At 41.2% G+C, this 21542-nt stretch overlaps 2 protein-coding genes across 3 annotated transcripts; one reads left to right on the forward strand and one right to left on the reverse strand.

The window, feature by feature from the left end:
* Positions 1-376: 376 nt before the first annotated feature.
* On the reverse strand, positions 377-6902 carry zic2a (zic family member 2 (odd-paired homolog, Drosophila), a). Of its 2 annotated transcripts, XM_029664750.2 has the most exons (5): positions 6626-6902; positions 5982-6080; positions 3143-4149; positions 1572-1735; positions 377-1402 (listed from the first exon to the last, which is right to left on the reverse strand). In XM_029664750.2, exons 3-5 carry the CDS (start codon positions 4116-4118, stop codon positions 1208-1210), a joined length of 1335 nt encoding a protein of 444 aa, XP_029520610.1. In that variant the 5' UTR covers positions 4119-4149; positions 5982-6080; positions 6626-6902; the 3' UTR covers positions 377-1207. The 2 variants fall into 2 exon arrangements, with proteins under 2 accessions (XP_029520610.1, XP_064882304.1); XM_065026232.1 differs by having other exon boundaries at positions 5982-6902.
* Positions 6903-10907: 4005 nt separating this feature from the next.
* Positions 10908-14586, forward strand: zic5 (zic family member 5 (odd-paired homolog, Drosophila)). Its single transcript, XM_029664887.2, has 2 exons — positions 10908-12091; positions 14046-14586. The coding sequence occupies exons 1-2, from the start codon at positions 11026-11028 to the stop codon at positions 14483-14485; spliced, it is 1506 nt and encodes a 501-aa protein (XP_029520747.1). The 5' UTR covers positions 10908-11025; the 3' UTR covers positions 14486-14586.
* Positions 14587-21542: the final 6956 nt, after the last annotated feature.

A 21542-nucleotide genomic window follows, 5' to 3' on the forward strand; every position in this document is an offset into this window, starting at 1 on the left:
TTTGTGACCAGCGAGAAGGTTATGCCTAGGCTACACATATATCTTGAAACTTGGAATTTGGCCTGCCGTGTTGACACTGTAAGCCACATTAACATGGATTGCAGACCAGAGGTGGTGCAATACGAATCCATAGCTGATGGGGTTTCATATCTAAAACCATACTTATTTTACCACTGGAAGCAGAATATAATGCACATAGTGCAGATACACCCATATCCTTATAGCATGCATACTCTTGCTGACCAAATATGAGTCGTAGCTTTATAGGTATATGAAAATGCTGGTCTGAAATGACCCGCTTAATAACCATGTTTGGCACCAGTAGAGTTCCTATCAAAACCATTATGAGTGTGAAGAAGACATCAAGACGGGGACATTTTTTAACGCTTGCAACACTTTTTATTATATTTGTATGCAGTAAAATTCTTATCACAATAATGAAGAAAACACCTCTTTAACTTTGAACAAAAACACATAACAAAACAACTGCCCGTGTTTAGCTCATAATTGTACATATTTATAGTAAAGAAACATTCTTTATAAATATTGTTTCATCTGTAGCAAGTAAATACCATAATTTAATTACAAACGGATAAATAAGGCAGTCGATATTTACAAAAGGAAGGGGGTACAGAAAATCCAACGGCACAACGTTTATTTTCCTCACAATCTTCCAGATAGCATTTCACAATTCAAAACTTCCAAAACACAAAACATCACAAGTTAAGCCCAGCAAACTAAATATACATTCACAAGCAAAATATTGTGGTCTGTTTGAGTTAAGTGTTGACTTTGGCACTCTTTCCAGTTTATAGATGTTTAGTATAGTTACAATCAATTTGCCTTAGGATCACAACATTTAACATCATAATACAACTTGAATCGTAAAATGTGCACTAAAAGTCCAGTTAGAGAAATAGCTACCATTGAAGGAACATCTATACACCACAGACTGACAAAATCTATCACAACCAATGGGAAAGAGGGCGTGTAATATTTACAAATATATTGAATACAGCTTAAACATATCACATATTTTCTTCTGTTGGTAAGTGAGATTTCTTCCCTGGTGGTTTTGAATCGCTTTTTATGATTTTGAAGCGTTCATAGTAGGTTATTCGTGCTCTCCTCCGTGCACAAGTGTCCGAATCTCCTGCGCTGGTAGGGGTTCTGAGCAATGGTCTTGTATTCGCTTTTCGGTTCAGTCCTAAACATACCATTCACTGAAATTGGACGATAGGCTGCTGTGACCATTGTGGTTGTTGTGGACTGCGGGGGACAGATTGTTGTTGCTTTGGGTCTCGGTGTTAGGGGAGACGAGACCGGGTGGAGTGGACGATTCATAACCAGAACTGGCTGCAGGCGAGGAGTCGGACGCTGGAGGGGGGGCCGCTTCGTGGACCTGGAGAAAAGTGCAAATAAAATGAGTTTATGATATCAAGACAGGCAAATTGTGAAGTATGATTTCAAAGTGCTTCAAGAATGGTGGGGAACGTAACGTAAACAACATACGTACACGGCCCTTAAATGCTGCTGTCAGCTGGAAAGTGAAAGACTGAAAGTCCATTTACCTTCATGTGTTTTCGTAGAGAGCTGGGATGTGTGTAGGACTTGTCACACATCTTGCAAAGATATGGTTTGTCTGACGTGTGAACGTGCATGTGCTTCTTTCGGTCGCTGCTGTTGGCAAACCGCCTGTCGCAGCCTTCAAACTCACACTGGAATGGTTTCTCTCCTGCCGAAAAACAAGTATAAAAACAGACACGTTAGATTCAGTTCAGCCAAAGCCTACTAAACGTCTATGCCTTAGGCCGGATACTATAGGTTTTGGATTCAATAACATGGCCATTCAACGAGGAGTAACGGGTTAATTCATAGCGTTCGTCATATTTAGTGGGTGCCGTTATTTTCACTCACATGCCTTCCATTCAGTTAAATCTCAATTGTAACACAAAATGAATTTAAAAATATGAACTATGTTCGTGGGTGCCGAAATGTTATGTTATATGGTGGGTTTTAAGAAATAGCTTATCATTTAGGCCTATGGGAAGCCTATTTCTTTGAATCACAGCAATTGAATGTAAGTAAGCCAGTAGGCTAAGTACATTTAGGCCTACTTATGTATTTCATAGACTACTATATTTCAATATATGTCAGGGCTCTGAAATGTAGAATTGATGTCAAAATAGTAACAACATGCCTGAGTTAAATGTATATAGCCTAAACATAAGCAAGCATCCCATGTGGGGCAATACCCTTTGGTGCATAAGGCGCCATTTGCTTGGAAACAATAACAAAACGAATTAGCACCTGACCAATTCCATGGCTGTATAGCACAACTAAATCCCCCCAGAAAATAGTCCCAAAGTCAAAGGCTGGTAATGCATCTAGCACCTAGGCTACTACCAATGGAATGCTTGAGAAAACAGAATAGGCCATTACACACATTCACACACTTGCATGTTTGCGATGAGTAAATTCGCTATACGATTTCCAGAAAACAAAAAGCCAAACAATAATTCTCAACGGACAAAACAAAATAAATCGATATGTGAAAAAGAGGCGAGGCATTCCGGATTTAATCCTAAAAGCTCAGTCTTGCGTAAACATTAAACCGGGTGATGAGATTTACTACTGCTCCGCTGCGAGCCAGAAGCCCTCGTCTCGCCTTTGACCCATTTTTAAGTTTACAAAGCATAAAACCTCGACAGAATATTACATAATTTAGCACATTGTTGCAAAACATTGAGTTTCTCCAAAACTGGACGAAATCTAATCCTTTCGAGACGCGTCGGCTATGTGTTTACTCTTTTAGAGTACAATTCGCACGTTATGCTAGCAGCTTTTCTTTCTTAAATCCAAATCTACTTTGACCATAGGTGTGAATGTCTACCGTGGCAGTCTAAAAATACCGACCGATAGTATCTATCGACCGATAGTCATCTTAAATTTGGTCAACTTGGATGTTTTGACAACGAGAATAATTCGATTTTTGCAGGCTACGCAATTGGCTAAGATTAAATATAGCATGGCGCATTGGCACAGCGAATTCTTAACTGTGCCGTATACTTTTACGAAACGAAAAAAGTGCTCGAGAGATGAGAAACATTTGGGCAAAATGCTATAAATATTCTATAATTACCTGTATGTGTGCGCTTGTGAATCTTCAAGTTTTCCGACCGTGCGAAGACCTTGCCACATCCAGGGAAGGGGCAGGGGAAGGGTTTCTCTCCCGTGTGGACCCGAATGTGATTCACCAGTTTGTATTTTGCCTTAAACGGTTTGCTCTCGCGGGGGCACTCTTCCCAAAAGCAAATGTGGTTGCTCTGCTCCGGTCCTCCGACGTGCTCCACCGAGACGTGCGTGACCAGCTCATGCATTGTGCTGAAAGTTTTGTTGCAACTCTTCTTGGGGTTGCTTAGCTGCTCCTGGTCGATCCATTTGCAGATGAGCTCCTGTTTGATGCACTGCTGCCGCATGTAGCGGAAAAAGGCACCGGGGTGGTGCTGGTGAGCTCCCATGTGCATACCCATGTTCATATTCATGCTGCTGTACTGGTTATGGAGCTGGGCGGCCGAATAAGGGTCGGTCCTTGGGCTGGAGACCTGGTGGTACTGGTCGGAACGCCCGAAAACCTCACCTGGTAGTCCAATACGCATTTGCCCGTTGAGCACATTCGGGGATCCGTGGGACCCATGCTGGTCGTGAATCCCGGGGAACAGAATGTGGCCTTGACTGTCTGTGTGGGAATGATGGAGAGACCCGGTAGTGGGGCCGAAAATAGCGTGCTGACTGCTCGCCGGAGAGGATTCTCCGAAGCCGCGGCTGCGAAAAAGAAAGTCCCTGGTGGAGTTGAATGGGGAACTCGCGTACGAGGTGACATGGGCGGCGTGTGCACCCAATGCTGCTGTGGGGTAGCCGGGCGCCTGAGAGGTGAAGGCTGAGCTCTGTCCCGGAGAAAGATCATGGTTCAGTTTAAACGCACCCATGTGTGCCGAGTCGACGAAGCTATTTTGTGCTAAACTCAAGTCTCTCTCCTGCATCTCGCTCGCTGTGTGATGCCTGGCAAACGTGCCAACTCCCAGTCCGGGGAACTGGTGACCTGCGTCCAGTAACATGGTCTCTCAAAGCGAATTTCGTTCGAATCAGCTTGTGTACAAACAATTTTGGGGGGAAAAGTACAATTCAATATTATATTCGGTTAGGGTTATTCACAACTTCATTGCATGGAAACACCATATCAGGCAAAGTTCAAAGCGATGATCCGCTCGTAGGGGAAAAAACTACACAAACACGTCTATATTCACTGGTAGTTAACTTGTTACTAAAAATCCCCATGAAACGAAGAGATTCCTTTGCGTTTTTCCTCTGGAAACTGTGAATGCTGATTGCGTTTAAACACACAGGAAGAATTGAATAATTATCTTACTAGGTGTCCTCGCACGGAGAGAGTGCGGGTTGTTGCAGCATCTCGGATTGTTGTTCGGATTGGTGTGTTTATTTCTTTCGCTTGTCTGTGTTTATCGCGGAGGGTCCCTCTTTCACCGTGGACTGGCACTAGCTCCTCTTACGCCCCCTTTAACTGAAGCCCGGTCATTCATTCCAAGCAGTCTCATTGGCCACTTCGTCTCATCAATCCCAAGTGCCCCTCCAATAGCAGGTACCGCTTTGACGACTAATAGCTGATCGCCATTTTCACTAATAATTACCGCCTACTTGTTAGGAGCGGCTTTTAGGGGGAAGGGTACAATGAGAGAGGGAGCGAGAGCGAGTGTGTGTGTGTGTGTGGGGGGGGGGGGGGTGTGGGGGGCATAGTATCGGAAATGATTCCTCAAAACCTTAATTTTATAGCTTGTTGTATAACCAGTGGCTTGACAACACGAAATTGCACGTTGTGTGATAACGGGCTTTAAAAGTTGAGCTACGGTTAAATAAATATGATAGAAAATAACGATCATTGAAATAGCGAGCTGGTCTTTTGGGGAGAAGGTGGGGTCAGCACATGTAATGAAATGTAAACAGTCATAGTCAATGTATCATTAGACAGGCGGATGTAGTTAGCAAATATTTTAAATTATTTAGCCAAAACATTATTTTAGGTATTGACAGTGTTTATATGTAGTCTATACGTAATAACGCACGCGTTTATACTAACTGACTTATATCACGGGAGACCTGGCTGCGTTTATAAGTGGGTAATAACGGACGCTTAAATAGGCCACATATCTACAAGCTCTGCAATATACATGTGTAGTTATACAGAGGAAACTGAAGCATACAATATAGGAAATCAGAAACCAATATGCCATTTCATTTCATGGAATACATAATGCATATAATAGTGAGCATTATGCATTATTCATGATGTATTTCATGACATTAAATGGCATATTGTTTTCTGATTCGCTATGCTTACCTTATGTTTCTACTGTTTATCCTCACATTTCTATTGTAGAGCTTGTAGATATATGTAACAGAGTACTATCAAAAAATTGTTACTGATCATTTACCCCATAAAGGGAATCATGTATGTTCATAGCATCTGCTCCTGCAACCCTCACTGAACTACCATAGGCTCATGTAAGTCTATACGTACGTTTGTTCAAATATTACACAGCAGTCTGCGCACCAATTGTAATGCCAAAATTACCTTTTTTTTTACATGACAACGGTACATGATGTTCATATTCTGCTAAAGAACATTGCCTAATCATTTGAAAACATAAAAATCACGAGTCTATAAAGGTAGTGTGTTAGTCAATTGTCTACTATGCCTATAAAATGACACTTCTAAAAGTAATTCTAATGTGGGTTCCCATGTGTATTACGGGTTTGGGTTTGGGGAAGTGGTATTAGCCTACTGTTTCAATGGCATATTCAATCTTTACTACAGGGATATATATTCCCCAAGCATGGCTTTGCGCGCGCGCGCACACACACACACACACAGACGAGGTACTAAATATTCAGAGAGTACTTACCTTGTTTTTGTAGAGAGCCGGGTTGGTGGTTTGTTCACTTTGCTTAGCTTGTGCAGTGTGTCAGTCTTGCCCCAAAAATATGGTTACTGTTTATGTTATCTGAAATCAACAGCATGAGCTTATGTTTGAATGTTTTTTATCCGGTAAAAGTTTTTTTTTTAAATGCGTAAAATGAGATTACTATAGATATCTATTGCCTAACGATAATCAAAACACACTGCCATAGGTCTACACCCATTATTTCTAATTAGTCATAATTTGGTGAAAATATTAGAGAGCATTACAGACAATAATTGTGTGTAACTTCATCACAATTGGGTGTGTTTGTTGAAAACAAAATGTATTAAATTAATAAATAAAATAGAGTTTCTAGAATAGGCTACTAAAGAATAAAATAGCCTAGATCCAAAAGCCTAATGGTCCTTCCCTTCAACTGCCATAGCCTACCATAAAGTCCCAATCAATCTCAACAAGAAACCACGCTTGCTAGTCGTGCCTGCAAAAACACCGCCAACTCACAAGGTTTGCTAATATAGTGAGTCTTTTCATCCAAAGCGCGTACTGTATGGACTGCGTTTAACAACGGTCTCCCAACAACAGCTGCCCATTGAAATGTACACACTAAGTGAAGGAAGTTTACTTACACTCCCATTGAACTCAAGTCCCACAAGTGCTCCTGCTCCAACACAAATTAAACTTTCTCTGGTCCCTCTCGCCTCCCAAACACTTAAAATAGCGGGCAATAATGGGACGGAGAGTAGGTAGGACGTCTGAAAACTTTGGGAATCATGTCCCTCTCTCACTCAGCCCCAAGCCGGGGCAGCCAGAGCGTTCTCTGCCATTCTTCCAAGAATCTATTTCTCCCCGCACCACGGGACACGCAGGATCTGATCCAAGTTCAAAGTCACGTCTGCCGACTTCTTAAAAGAACTTCTTTATTTCCGTGGAAAACTACAAAACCCCTTGGCCCTGTCACTTGACAAAAATAAATGAAAGAGAAAGAAAGAAAACTCAATCGGATCAGAGACCCATAGCTAGCTATGGGTTCTTATTTCCATCTACCTCTAGAAGAAAGGACCATCTGAAATTCCCCACGACATACATTTCAACAAGTTTCTCAGAGCCAGAATACAGGACGAGCCAGAAAGTGTTAAAATACATAGCCTATAACATACATTGTAAAATGTATATAAACTAATATATGGACACTAACACACCTTTCACTATTTTTGGTTAACAGAGAAAAAACTCCCACAGAAGTTCTGACTAAATATTCATGATAATGCTTATGATTTTAATATTGCCAACAACAAGGATAAAACCATTGCATGCCCTGATGGCGCAGCGCTTAAAAGCCGGGCGTATTTCATTAGTTCATTTGACAATAGCAATATGTTGACGCATTGGAAGGTTACTTGTGTGGTTTCCATGACCCTGTTTGTTTCATGAATGTTTTACCTATTAATACCACATATGTTGGCCTCTTGACTTGTTCTGTAAAATAAAAATAAAAATGATAACAAAGAGCCTTTTCTTTTAAGAAGTTTAAAGCCCGTCTTCCAGCTGAGCGTCTGAAGTAAGGAAGGGCCTTGGGAGCATTTTCGTACGAATCGGAATCAAGGAATTTAACTCCTTCATTCAGTTGGGAAGTTCAGAGGGGTGCTCTTTGAAATAACCCTTCGGAAATTCTGTAATCGTTTTTTTCTTCGCCTACTATATAAAAACCTAGAAGCCTAGGCCTGACAACTATGGACCCTTCTCTGTACTAATGTGTTTTGTAAAATAATATATTCATTTGTTTTTTACTATTCCCTAGAGATCACTTTGAGATTGGAATCGTATTATCGAATGAAACACTTGTTCGTAGATGATAACAACATACACATTGTACTGTATGTATCCCAACGGGGTTGTTTCATTGACCATTCATTAGATGTAAATTAAAAACTTGTGAGCCAAATTATGTATAGGCCTACCTGTTATTTGTATGTGCAGGCCATCTATTAATTGTGTTTAACAATATATTGGGAGGTGTGCTTACTGTTTATTTGAATTGCGCATTGTAGGCTAGCCTTCTGTATCCAAAAAGTACACTCTATGACACTTTGAAGCACGTATCAATGGTAATTATGAATTTAAACCACAGGTGCATGCAGACCTATTCCCTTTTAAGTCAATACCCATATAGGCCAACTGATTTATACAGAGTCATGGATAATGAGTAAGCACTAGGCCTAATATGTCCGTTGTTGCGCAATTTTTTAAAAGTATTTTAGAGATATATAGGTTGCTCCAAAGGTAAAATCAACTATGAGTGCAACTGTTGATTTTCAAGTCATCGGAAGACAAGGAACCATGCCAAAAGTGTACTATGTATTAATAATAATTGTTCAGATTGTCAGCAACGGTATGTGATGACACCATTCAACTATGCTAAGGTCTTGGGTCAAACAAATTCCTCTGTAAAAAAGTAGGCTATTAAATACGAAATAGTCATTTTACATGCACTGCCCCTATGTCGAGAACAAAACTACTCTGCGAAAGTGTCTAGAAGTATTAGATTCATGAATTTAATTAGTTGAAGTTGACTACTGGGGTAGTTTTGGGCAAACCCCGTCATGTTTCTACCACTTTAAGAACCAATTACATCGAGATGTGTGAGGCCGTCGATCATAAATCGATTACAAAGGTGTCTGAAAAAAAAGACATATGAAATCGATGACAGATACACGTCCTGCTGTGTCGAACAGGGACCATACAAGAAGGCGTGGGCCACGACCATAAAAGTGAAACAATTCTAGGTTTTACAAGCTTCTCTTACTCCGTTCCTTGCTAGGGTCATAAAAAGTGAATTTAACTATTTTGAGTGGATCACTGGCAACTTATTGAGAAACTATTTACACTACTCAGCTCACCCCATACATGGGGCAGTGGTGAGAATGAAAATCCTAGATTTGTAAAGTAATTTAGCAAAATAGATAGGTCTTAAAATATAATACGTTATATAATGTGTATGCAATTGTTGATCAAATGCTGGCTAAAATCTCCGATGGACATGATTGTTATATATGCAACACGTTTCGTTTGTTAAATCTGGCACCCTGGTATGTGTAGGCTACTTGTGATTTAATTCATTAGCCTCAAATTTAACACTACAATTCAGATGTCAACACTTTTCTTTTAAAATATTCCTTTCTATGTGCCTATAAGATATGTGCTTCTATATCTAAGCACAAAATAAATACAAAATATTCCAACATGCTTTTCGGCTGAGACCGGTTTGGTTATGCATGGATGGTTGCACAGTATTGAATGACTTCCAAATTGTCCTAGTGCTCCGTGATACTTGCACAACTCATGCAATACTGTATTAGTGGAGTATAAACACCGGTTTAGCAGACACATTCGCAGTCCCCGCAAGACGGGGCCCCCACCCCCTCCTAACTGACAATATTGGATATTATCTGGAAAATGATCTTATGTAGTTTATTGTAATAGCCATCTGTGACTTTAAATAATTATTTATCTCAAAACGGATTCATAAAAGATGTGTCCTGAGATTTGGTCAACTCAGTCAGATTTGTCAAAAATCCTAAATGAATGAGGTCTCTACCATAAGGACCCCTTTATCCATGTCTTCATTACATGTAGTGCAACAAGACCACTCATGGTCTGAAAAGTTCTCTACTTTTAATAGATTTAAACAAACAGTATTGGAATCACCATGCATAAGCTGTCAACTCCATCTTCCAATTAATAATAATTTTGGTTCAAACATGTTACATTTAACGAGGTTTTAGAGTCATAAAGCAACTAAGGCTAACACAATTGCTATTGTGCATATCACTTGAATGAAGTCCGATTTTTGTTCAACTCAACTCTGTCAGAGTGCTAACATATCTGATAGTATGGTTATGTTTTTGTTGGGTACTTTCAAATGAATCATGTTACATACTTTATACACTTTTATTTTTAGAGGCAAAAATATGTCTGTTTTGGGTATCTGTTGTCAACTCCATCAGTAGCTTGTCAAATCCATCACTGATGGAGAAATATTGAATCACTGTTTTGCTTGCTCATATCTTGCGGCCCCGCGAAACTGCGCTATGCTACTAAGTATAAAGTTGCAATAACTCAATAAATAATTCAGAAATGTAACATGGACAGACATCAACTGCATAGTATGTCACCCATATCAAGTGGAAACATCATTAAGCATTTTTTTTTAAAGGGGAAAGATGTTATGGTGGGAAACAATATGAACTATAATTGTATGCATATAAAACATTTCTATTGCATACTAAATGATAAATTGTTAAATAATAATCACTAATTTGAATAGCGACTTTGAAGTGTTGTGGACATTTCAGCTTTCGCTATGGCCATTAGTCTTGGAAAGAAAATACATTGTTCGAGACCATGGCTTTAAAAGTACTTGATTGGCTAAATGTCTCCATTATTATTGATGTGTATGTATTTAATTTGACCTGAATAAAAGTACATATAGCCTACTTGAGTTATGGTGATAAGAATATATTTGATTTTAAATTATGTTTTCTACATTGGGGTTACACCCCTAAAGAAGAATACGAACAAGAAGAGATAAACGCTTTTTAATACTGTAGACCTAAATTTCATCCACGTGCGTCAGCCCCGGGTAAACACCATGCCGCATAAACTGATTTGCTGGTAACTTTGAGTGTAAAACTTTTTGGAGTCAACAGCGATAAAGAGAGCGAGGGGGCGGAACCCCGCTGAGCCCTTGCGCTGAACGACAGCCAATCGCTTCGTTCTCTTAACTGCCAGTCACCGAAATCCATCCAATACCCGCAGTGCCATTTCTAAACTGTATTCCCTACTGCGTCCTCCAACTGTTGTATGTTCTGTCAATCGCTTGAGGACTGAGTGAGAAAAGGAACAAGCAGAGTTAGAGGCAGGACAAAAGAAGTTATATAGTTCGCTTATATACATATATTTTAATGTTTTAGAAAAGCGTGATGGTGGGGGAGAAACAATAGCGGTGGATGGACTTGACAGTGTAGTTATGGAGCCCCCTTTGAGCAAGAGGAATCCGGCGATAAGATTAGCGGATTTGGCAGCGACTCAACCTCTTCCTCATCAGAATATGACAGGCTTCCCGGGGCTAGGGGTGCATCACCCTCACTCCCACCATGCCCACCACCACCCTGGGGAGATGGGCAACGACCCCGGAGTGGCACTCACTCCATTTGGACCCGAGCACATGGCACAGACAAACGCTCTCAAACTTAGCCCCTCTCAGCACATTCAGAGCCATCACGAAGCCCAGACCGCTGCAACGGCAGCATCCTTCACTTCTGCTCAGACCACAGTAGGTTTCCCCGTGGCTCCTCACCCCCACTCAGGCTACTCTAGCAGCAGGGACTACATCCTCAGGAGAGAACTCTCAGCCTCGGCTATGCATGCACTTGGCGACCAGCATAGTTCCGCCTCCTCCCCTCATCACCATGGCATGTTCATCGCACCAACAGGTGCTTATGGGCACGCCGAGACTGGTGCCCATCCACTTTTCTCTGGACTCCACGACCAAGCGGCCCCAGGTGCCCACCACCACCACCACCACCATGCCCTCAACGGGCAGATGCGTCTTGGTCTACCGGGGGACATCTACGGCAGGCCAGAGCACTTTGGCCACAGGCCCGAGCACTATGGACCCTCTTCTATCCACAGCTACAACTCCATGAACCTCAATGTGAACATCGCTTCCGCTCCTCACGGAGCCGCGGGGGCATTTCTGAGATACATGAGGCAGCCCATCAAGCAAGAGTTAATCTGCAAATGGATTGAACAGGATGAAACTTCAAAGAAGCCCTGCTCCAAAACGTACAGCACCATGCACGAGCTGGTCAACCATGTCACGGTGGAGCACGTCGGGGGACCGGAGCAAGCCAGTCATGTCTGCTTCTGGGAGGAATGTCCGCGGGAGGGGAAAGCTTTTAAGGCGAAATACAAACTGATAAACCACATCCGAGTTCACACGGGAGAGAAACCATTCCCTTGCCCTTTCCCCGGCTGCGGAAAAGTTTTCGCTCGCTCGGAAAATCTAAAGATTCACAAAAGGACACACACAGGTCAGTGCAAGTTTTCCGAATGATTTTAGAACTGTATTAAAACAAACAGAAATCGATCTCTTGAATGAAAGTAGACGCTTTAAAAATGTTAAAGACACTTTTTTTGTGTCATAGACAACAAAATATATATTGTGAAAAGCTTTCATTTGAATTGCTGGCGGGCATGGGGTGAGCATGCGTAAAAGTAACAGGAACGATATTTAATTGAATAAAATGATGAATTATGGTCAAGCCAAGGCATCACGTGATTCGATGTACAGTAATAACTTTTTGAAAGATAGCTATTTACTCGAAGAGACGTGGAAGCTAGAGGAGGGGGATTATGCCATATGGTTCTAGTTATTAGTCCGTATGACGTTTACGCCGTTATGGGTCATGTTAGCAAGCTATGTTGATTTATCGACTCTTCACAGCAGAAGAAAACCATCACTTCAATGTCTAGTATGGATGTTATACGTTACTAAATCGAGCTCCTAAAAACTGTAGAAGACCAGATGAAAATGAAACCATTTTTGTGTGTGGGGGGGGGGCGTTATAACAGTTTTAGACTATTGTGTCATAGGCTGATGATAACCTATTCGAATCTTGACCCATAATAATTTCAGGCTGACCAAAGGAAAACAACAAAGTGAAAAGGGCTACTGGGGCTGGCTTTTCTTACAAAATGATATACAGTAGCCTAGTACATGTCCTTAGAGGCCGACCATAGCAATGGCGTTTGTCAGTCTAAACACTTGTAGTATGATGCAATACAGTACGCATGCTATGTTACCGAGTAGCCTGCAAAGCAGACCCAATGTTCCACCTTATAACTCACACGGCGACGACGTAAGTGAGACAAGTGTCATTGAGGGCTGGCCTGTTTGGACAGCAAGTGGCTCCCAAGACTGGACTCACGCGAAAAACAGCACGGCAATCAGATCATGTCAGTGTCTTTGGTAGTAAGTGAGAAGGGAGACAAGAGCAGAGCCCACTGAAACCGTCATGATGCACCATCAAGCCTTTGGGGATTACTTAGTAACAGCTAGCAAGAGAAGCCCCTTTTCCGTGCAGACTCAGATTGTGGCAATAACACGTTTTTCTAAAGTACAAACACAAACAATACACCCTAGGGGTCGCCCCTACACTGTCATGGTGGCCCGATGTATGTTTTTTCTATTTTGAGTTGTCCATCTTACAATCATAAATCATGCTATGCACATTATTCTCAATACAAGCATTACAACAGATATGTTTCTCTTTCGCCAAAAGGCATTCATTTAGGACTACCAATGCACTTGTGTCCGCAACACGTATCACATAGCCAACATCAAAGCAACCTCTGAATGTTTTCGCCTTCTGGCATTCACAACAGTGAGAAAAACAGACGCAATGGGGAAAAAAAACAGTGACTGTATAGTCTACACATTTCCCCTGCGCGTTCACGTGTATAGCCCACGGGCCACCCTATGACATGTTCCACGTGCTCAGTCAGTCAGGAACATTCCTTGTACATGTGGGAGAGGAGTGACGCGGATGTAGATGTATAATAAAAAGGTATGTCGGACAGGAAGCCCTAGTGGCAGAGTGGGCTGCCACACTGATCAGTTTTGGAGTAGTCTTATACTGCGGGAAGTGATATGTTACCAGTTAAGCGGTGGTTTCAATTATGGGCCTACTTTGGGTAGAGCATGTGAACGTCCATGTTGAATAACGGTGAAAATTGACGATCCTTTGTATATGTCAAATTTAAAGAAATTGGCATTGCTGTTTGCTGGGAATATATTGTATACATTTGATGTCATAACATTGTTATTGGGCCGATCCATTTGGTAACTTTGTTATTCTTCTTGGACTTCGATCAAATGTTTTTATACAATGTCATCACTATGTTGTATATAATGTTAAAACACATGCACCCTTTCCTGATATGATATGAGTAGCCTCTAATGCTAAATATCTCAATCTCTTCCAGGGGAGAAGCCTTTCAAGTGCGAGTTTGATGGCTGCGACAGGAAATTCGCCAACAGCAGCGACCGGAAGAAGCACTCACACGTCCACACGAGTGACAAGCCTTACTACTGCAAAGTCAGAGGCTGTGACAAGTCCTACACGCACCCCAGCTCGCTGCGAAAGCACATGAAAGTCCACTGCAAGTCGCCCCCGCCCCCTTCTGTCAACGCTTCATACCATTCCTCTACGAACCCTCTTGGCGCGCCCATTTCGCCCGCTTCCGAACCGCACAGGAACCGGTCCGCGAACCTCTCGCCTCAGGTTACCAACCTCAATGAGTGGTACGTGTGCCAGGGGAGCGGGGGACCCAACCATCTCCACACCCCCTCCAGCGATGTGCCAACTTCGGACTCGGAGGAAGAGGACTCTTTCAGAAATTCAGACGCGAGGACAATGCTCTAATGTTTACAAACATAACAAATTGCGTTTATTCCCCCAAATTATCTCCCAACTGGTTAGAAGTGTAGTAAGAACTACCTGCATGGGGACTGTACTGACTGTAAGCATATAAATGGGACTTTATGGAGCAAGAAATAGCGCCGCGGATGTCAGATGATGATGAAGAACAACAGCCAATAAAACGTGCCCTCTCTGTTCGCTTTCTAAACAGCCGAATGTATCAACATCTCAACAAGTCTCAATATAGAAAAGCTACAATCACCAGTATTATTTGAGAAAAGGAAATCATATTCATTTTGAAAGCTTTATTATTTAAATAGCCTATAGAGAGGACCAAGAGAAGCCTAAATATACTGAGAACAGAAATACAATGTCACCAGTAAGGATAAGTCTTTGAGAAAACACATGCACACATATGCAGGCTACATTTACATGCCTGCATCGTTTAACACGGATGAATTATGCTTACATTGACATTGTCCATATGATCGCAATCCCTGGCAATGTAACCTGTTTTATTAATCAATGTCCAATCCCAGACAGAAGGCAGAAATAGACGTTGCTGTACATGAACCTTATCAACAGCCCATGAACACTATAATAATGCCTAAACATCCAAGAATGGGGGAGTGGCATTCCATTTTTCTTACGTATATCTCACAGTAGATGCGAGAACTAATGTAGTCTAAACATCCAATTGAATATCGAACACCTGCAGATAGCGACAGACATTCGCACCCACATGATAAAATTGCTAAGACGCAAGTGTCTAAAAGGGTCCAAACTTAGTTTTAAGATTTAAGACTATGTTTGGATGGACTTTTGTTATATTTAAGAACAATTTAAGACTATATTTTATGCAAAAAAAACACACCACTTTTACACAAGTACGAATAAGTCCTTTTGGGACCCTAAATATGTAAACTGACAGGTTTTGTCAATGACGGTCGGATTTGTATATAATTGTACTGATGCTCGTGAATGTTGTTCTTAGTCTTAATTACGAATAATATGTTGTTTTGTACATTGTAATTTATTTGCTGGTATAAATGTTGTACTGGATTTACAGAGACACCAAAGAATAATAATATTAATTTTGGTGAATATGTAATAGACCTACTGATGGTTTTGTTCTGTAAAAGAAAAATAAGGATTCTTTACTTGAATAGGCAGTGTATTGTGAAACGTTCCTCTTCTCGCATGCCCTTTGTAGTGACTGTGTTTTTCTATTTGGGGTGCATGGTGCCATTATTTACGATGGATAAAAAGTGATGATGAAACAGCTATGATTGTGCAGACCCTTGATGTTCGTGATCCCGAGTGGCGCAGCGGTCTAAGGCACTGCATTTACAGACCCTGGTTCGATTACAGGCTGTATCACAACCGGCCGTGATTGGGAGTCCCATAGGCCGGCGCACAATTGGCCCAGCGCCGTCCGGGTTAGGGTTTGGCCAGGCTAGGCCGTCATTGTAAATAATAATTTGTTCTTCACTGACTTGCCTAGTTAAATAAAGGTACAATAAAAAATCAACTGACAGGATGAATTCCTTTTCAAGCTTAATAAACACACCAGGCCGTGTTAGTAGTTAATACGTGTGTTTTAGTTAACACAACTGTATTGTTTCTTCATAGAATGCATGAGGCCTGTCAGTGTAGGATGTAATTCCTTAGATAAGGATATGCCTACATAATTGACTTGTTTGCACGCAGTAAATGCAACCGTTTTGCTGGTAAACTCAGTTGTAAAGCTATTATCACATTATCGTAGCCTACAAATGATCGAAGTAATCGTAGACTACAAACACCTTGCCCAAAACAAGCAACTGGCTGGCTGGATCCCCGACTCTAATAATCACAGACGTAAACATCAACGGTTTTGTCAACAAGACACATCAAAATTCAACGGGGAGCCCCCTCAAAACTGACAAAGATTAAATGCGAGGGAATATGTGAATTCATAATTATTGACAGTTCAATAAAGTTTTCACTGGTAACTCACAAACAACAGGCACAGTAAAGGGCTGATATAAAACAATCAGGGCTAATGGAGAAAAGTATAGCACCTTAATGGCGTTGTCTGAAATGCGGGACAGGACAAAGCAACCGAGCCATGAATCATTAATTGAAACAATAAAATATAAAAGATATCAATATGTAGGACCTTGTATAGACTATATAAAACAAGTCCCCCTTCTTATTTCTCCATTAAAACGCGCAACCTCACTTTCAAAGTCGGCCCTGTCCAGAATTAAAATTGGCCAACCCGAGTCTTGCACAACTTCAAAGGCCTGCTATACTTCTGAGCGGAAGGCCCGCCGCTTTGACACTCTTCATGGTGCGTTACGATTTCTACAGCAATTGGGGAGCGAGACGCTCACATTTGAATATGTCTGGTAAAAACCCACTAACTGCCACTAAATGGACTATCATCAAAGCGCACAGTGCACCTTCTACCCGAAAAACGTAATGTGTCGACAAAGATAGCTGGTCTATATTGTTGACAGAAAATGAAACAGGTCTACAGGGACACAATTGTTTTGCCATTTTTACGTGATAATGTATGGTAGTATAGGATGGGCAAATAATAGGCACAGACGATTTTATACATGCAGTCATACAACAGACACAGGCGAAATTGAATTGTCTTAAAAAGTGTGCCATTTACGCAAGAATGAAATGAGTGAAATAGTACAATGCATTATTCATATGTCTTTGCGCTCCATAAGTCACATTTGTAAGAGAGTGTTAAGAAATAGTCTTTATTTATCCCATAGTATTATGGGGCCTCTTGAGTCTGGTTTCTGCGTCATGTAGAACAAGCTGCAAAACCAGAATGGCAGCAACAGAAACACACAAACAAGCACCTAATCAACCGCACACAGTTCAACGCCAGACTGAGTGAAAAGCAGACTGCTCTGAGATGTAGGCTAACCAATATAAATCACTGATGGCAATGACAATAGAACAACCCAGAAAACGGACAGATTCCCAAATAGTCATCTCCATCGCAAGGCACTCTATTGAGATGCATGTTACATTGACCTTGTTCGAAACGTTTGTTGGCAATTTTCACCTCTCGTACCTTTTCTCCTGCTTTGTCTCCAAATAGTTTTTATTCCCTCTTTATGTCAGCTAATCAAGTTTTATTGACTACAAGCAGTGTTCTGACGTTTCTCCTTTGGCAATAAACCGTTATTTGGACTGAATCCATTTCTATTTATTTAAAACAAGTGCTCCGTGAATGTTGCAAAATAAACACGATGAAAAATAACCAAAGCGATAGTTCCCTCCGCCCGATGGGACTTAATGAAAAGGAGTGAAGCAGTCACCATCAATGAGAAACGCTTTGAAGTAGAACTTATTATCTGAGGAATACTTTTCGGTTGTCCTAACGACAGCACTGAATGGGAAAGGCTCTCTCCTTTGTCAGCGATTTGTTCTCCTTTAGTGGGATGCCGGTGGAAATCACTTACATGGGCCACCTTACCATGCTGCCTGCAAATCAGTAACCGACTGAGTCAGACATGCAGACGCCACTTTGGCAAGGACAAAGCAAAAGTCGCAGGGAAAACGTGTCTCGTTCTCTCTCATTTTTCCTTTATATGGGATGAATGATAATTTTGGAGACAACAGTAGAACCAAAACAAATGCGTTCTTGTCAGATTTAACAAGAATTACCCATCTTTCTGAAGTTGAGCACAACGAGCATAAATTAAATGGTCTCTGGTCTAGTCATTAAAACTACTAAGAGTGATAGGTTTTGTTGACTATAATATAAATAATAAGGGTTAGGTGAAAATCTTACCCCTGAAATAAATGGATGGCCCTCCCTTCAGCAAAATATATTCTCACTAAACCCTCCCTGAAGGCTTGAAGAAAATTAAAACATAATAAGGTGGATAGCAGAGAACATGACTACGGTTTACCCTCACTTCTAGGACAGACCATGGCCTCGTTTCCAGTTGCGATGCTTTACTAAGCTTTACTATAATGTACCAGATGCATCGTTATTTACCAAAGTGTTTCCCAATCAAGCACTTAGCGGGAACATTCGCTAAGTGCATTTTTAAACTATTTGGATGCATACTGATAGGGTCGAAAGAAAAGCAGCGCTGCTCTTAGACCAGCTTTATCTATTCAAATTTGACCTTAACATCAGAATTATTCCACAATACTGACAATGGATCAGCTCCTAGAGAGATATGACCACCTATGGCTGCAAATGGGCTATTGAGGAGGCTTATTAATAATGCACTTACATCACAGATTGGGCACATCACTGGGCACATGTTGTCACACATCATGAAACACATTGACGCAAGAATTACAGACAGCAGCCTAGAATTAGGTAAATAGATTTCAATTCAAATAACATACAAATTATTTCCATGTTATTTAAATGTGTAGGCCTATGTAGCCTAATGTATTCATCTTTTGCAGTCATCTAGGTATTCATTTTAAACATTGTTTTATTCTTTACTTGTTTGTAACAATTGCAAAGATATTGACCACTTTATAGACTATTTGTACTCAACTTCTAGAAACGTATTCTTAGGACATACTACATATTCTATCGACATACTGTCCACAATGACTATACATCCTATCACACACACACACACACACACACACACACACACACACACACACACACACACACACACACATATACATGTATATATGTATATATACAGTACCAGTCAAACGTTTTGACACACCTAGTCATTCAAGGGTTTTTCTTAATATTTTTTTTTACAATTTTCTACATTGTAGAATAATAGTGAATACATCAAAACTATGAAATAACATATATGGAATCATCTAGTAACCAAAAACTGTTAAACAATTAAGTGTATATTTTATATTTGAGATTCTTCAAAGTAGCCACCCTTTGCCTTGATGACAGCTTTGCACACTCTTGGCATTCTCTCAACCAGATTCACGAAGTAGTCATCTGGAAAGCATTTCAATTAAAAGGTGTGCTATGTTAAAAATTAATTTGTGGAATTTCTGTCCTTCTTAATGCGTTTGAGCCAATTAGTTGTGTTCTGACAAGGCAGGGTTGGTATACAGAAGACAGCCCTATTTGTTAAAAGACTAAGTCCATATTATGGCAAGAACAGCTCAAATAAGCAAAGAGAAATGACAGACATTCATTGCTTTAGGACATGAAGGTCAGTCAATAAGGAACATTTTAAGAACTTTTAAAGTTTTTTAAAGTGCAGTTGCAAAAAGCATGAAGCGCTATGATGAAACTGGCTCTCATGAGGACCACCACAGGAAAAGACGACCCAGAGTTACCTCTGCTGCAGAGGATCAATTCATTAGTTACCAGCCTCAGAAAATGGCAATTAACTGCACCTCAGATGGCGACCTGGCCAAGATAAAGCAAAGCAGTGCGACAAAAAACAACAATACAGAGTTGCACATGGGATAAACAAAAGTCCAGTCAATAATACAATATAAAAATCTATGCACAGTGTGTGCAAATGGAGCAAGGAGGTAAGGCAATAGATAGGCCAATAGTAGCGAATTAAATACAATTTAGCAAATTAACACTGGCGTGATAGATGTGCAGATGATGATGTTCAAGTAGAAATACTGGTGTGCAAAAGAGCAAAAAAAGTTAATAAAAACATTATGGGGATGAGGTAGGTAGTTGGATGGGCTATTTACAGATGGGCTGTGTACAGCTGCAGAGATCGGTAATCTTCTCAGATAACTGATGTTTAAAGTTAGTGAGGGAGATATAAGTCTCCAACTTCACCGATTTTTACAATTCGTTCCAGTCATTGGCAGCAGAGAACTGGAAGGAAATGCGACCAAAGTAGGTGTTGGCTTTGGGGATGACCAGTGAGATATACCTGCTGGAGCGAGTGATATGGGTGGGTGTTGTTATGGTGACCAGTGAGCTGATATAAGGAGGAGCTTTACCTAGCAAAGACTTATAGATGACCTGGAGCCAGTGAGTCTGGCGACAAATATGTAGCGAGGGCCAGCTGACGAGAGCATACAGGTCGAGTGGGTGTTATGCAGGGCTTTAGTGACAAAAAGGATGGCACTGTGATAGACTGCAGAGTGTTGGAGGCTATTTTGTAGATGACATCGTCAAAGTCGAGGATCGATAGGATGTTCAGTTTCATGAGGGCATGTTTGGCAGCATGAGTGAAGGAGGCTTTGTTTGCGAATTAGGAAGCTGATTCTATATGTCATTTTGGATTGGAGATTCTTAATATGAGTCTGGAAGGAGAGTTTACAGTCTAGCCAGACATCTAGGTATTTGTAGTTGTCCACATATTCTACGTCAGAACCGTCCAGAGTAGTGATGCTAGTCGGGCGGGCGGGTGCGGGCAGCGATCGAATGAAGAGCATGCATTTAGTTTTACTAGTGTTTAAGATCAGTTGGAGGCCATAGAATGAGTGTTATATGGCTTTGAAGCTCATTTGGAGGTTTGCTAACACAGTGTCCAAAGAAGGGCCAGATGTATACAGAATGGTGTCGTCTGCGTAGAGGTGCATCAAGGAATCACCTGCAGTAAGAGCGACTTCATTGATATATACAGAGAAAAGAGTCGACCCTGTGGTACCTCCATAGAGATTGCCAGAGGTCTGGACAACAGGCCCTCCGATTTGACACACTGAAATCTATCTGAGAAGTAGTTGGTGAACCAGGCGAGGCAGTCATTTGAGAAACCAAGGCTGTTGAGTCTGCCGATAAGAATACGGTGATTGGCAGAGTCGAAAGCCTTGGCCAGGTCAATGAAGACGGCTGCACAGTACTGTCTTCTATTGATGGCGGTTATGCTATCGTTTAGGACCTTGAGCGTGGCTGAGGTGCACCCGTGACCAGCTCGGAAACCGGATTGCACAGCGGAGAAGGTATGGTGAGATTGAAAATGGTCAGTGATCTCTTTGTTAACTTGGCTATCGAAGACTTTAGAAAGGCAGGGCAGGATGGATATAGGTCTGTAACAGTTTGGGTCTAGAGTGTCACCCCCTTTGAAGAGGGGGACGACCACGGGAGCTTACCAATCTTTAGGAATCTCGGACGATACGAAAG

This window comes from Oncorhynchus nerka, linkage group LG1 (genome assembly GCF_034236695.1).
Source record: "Oncorhynchus nerka isolate Pitt River linkage group LG1, Oner_Uvic_2.0, whole genome shotgun sequence".
Lineage (NCBI taxonomy): Eukaryota > Metazoa > Chordata > Actinopteri > Salmoniformes > Salmonidae > Oncorhynchus > Oncorhynchus nerka.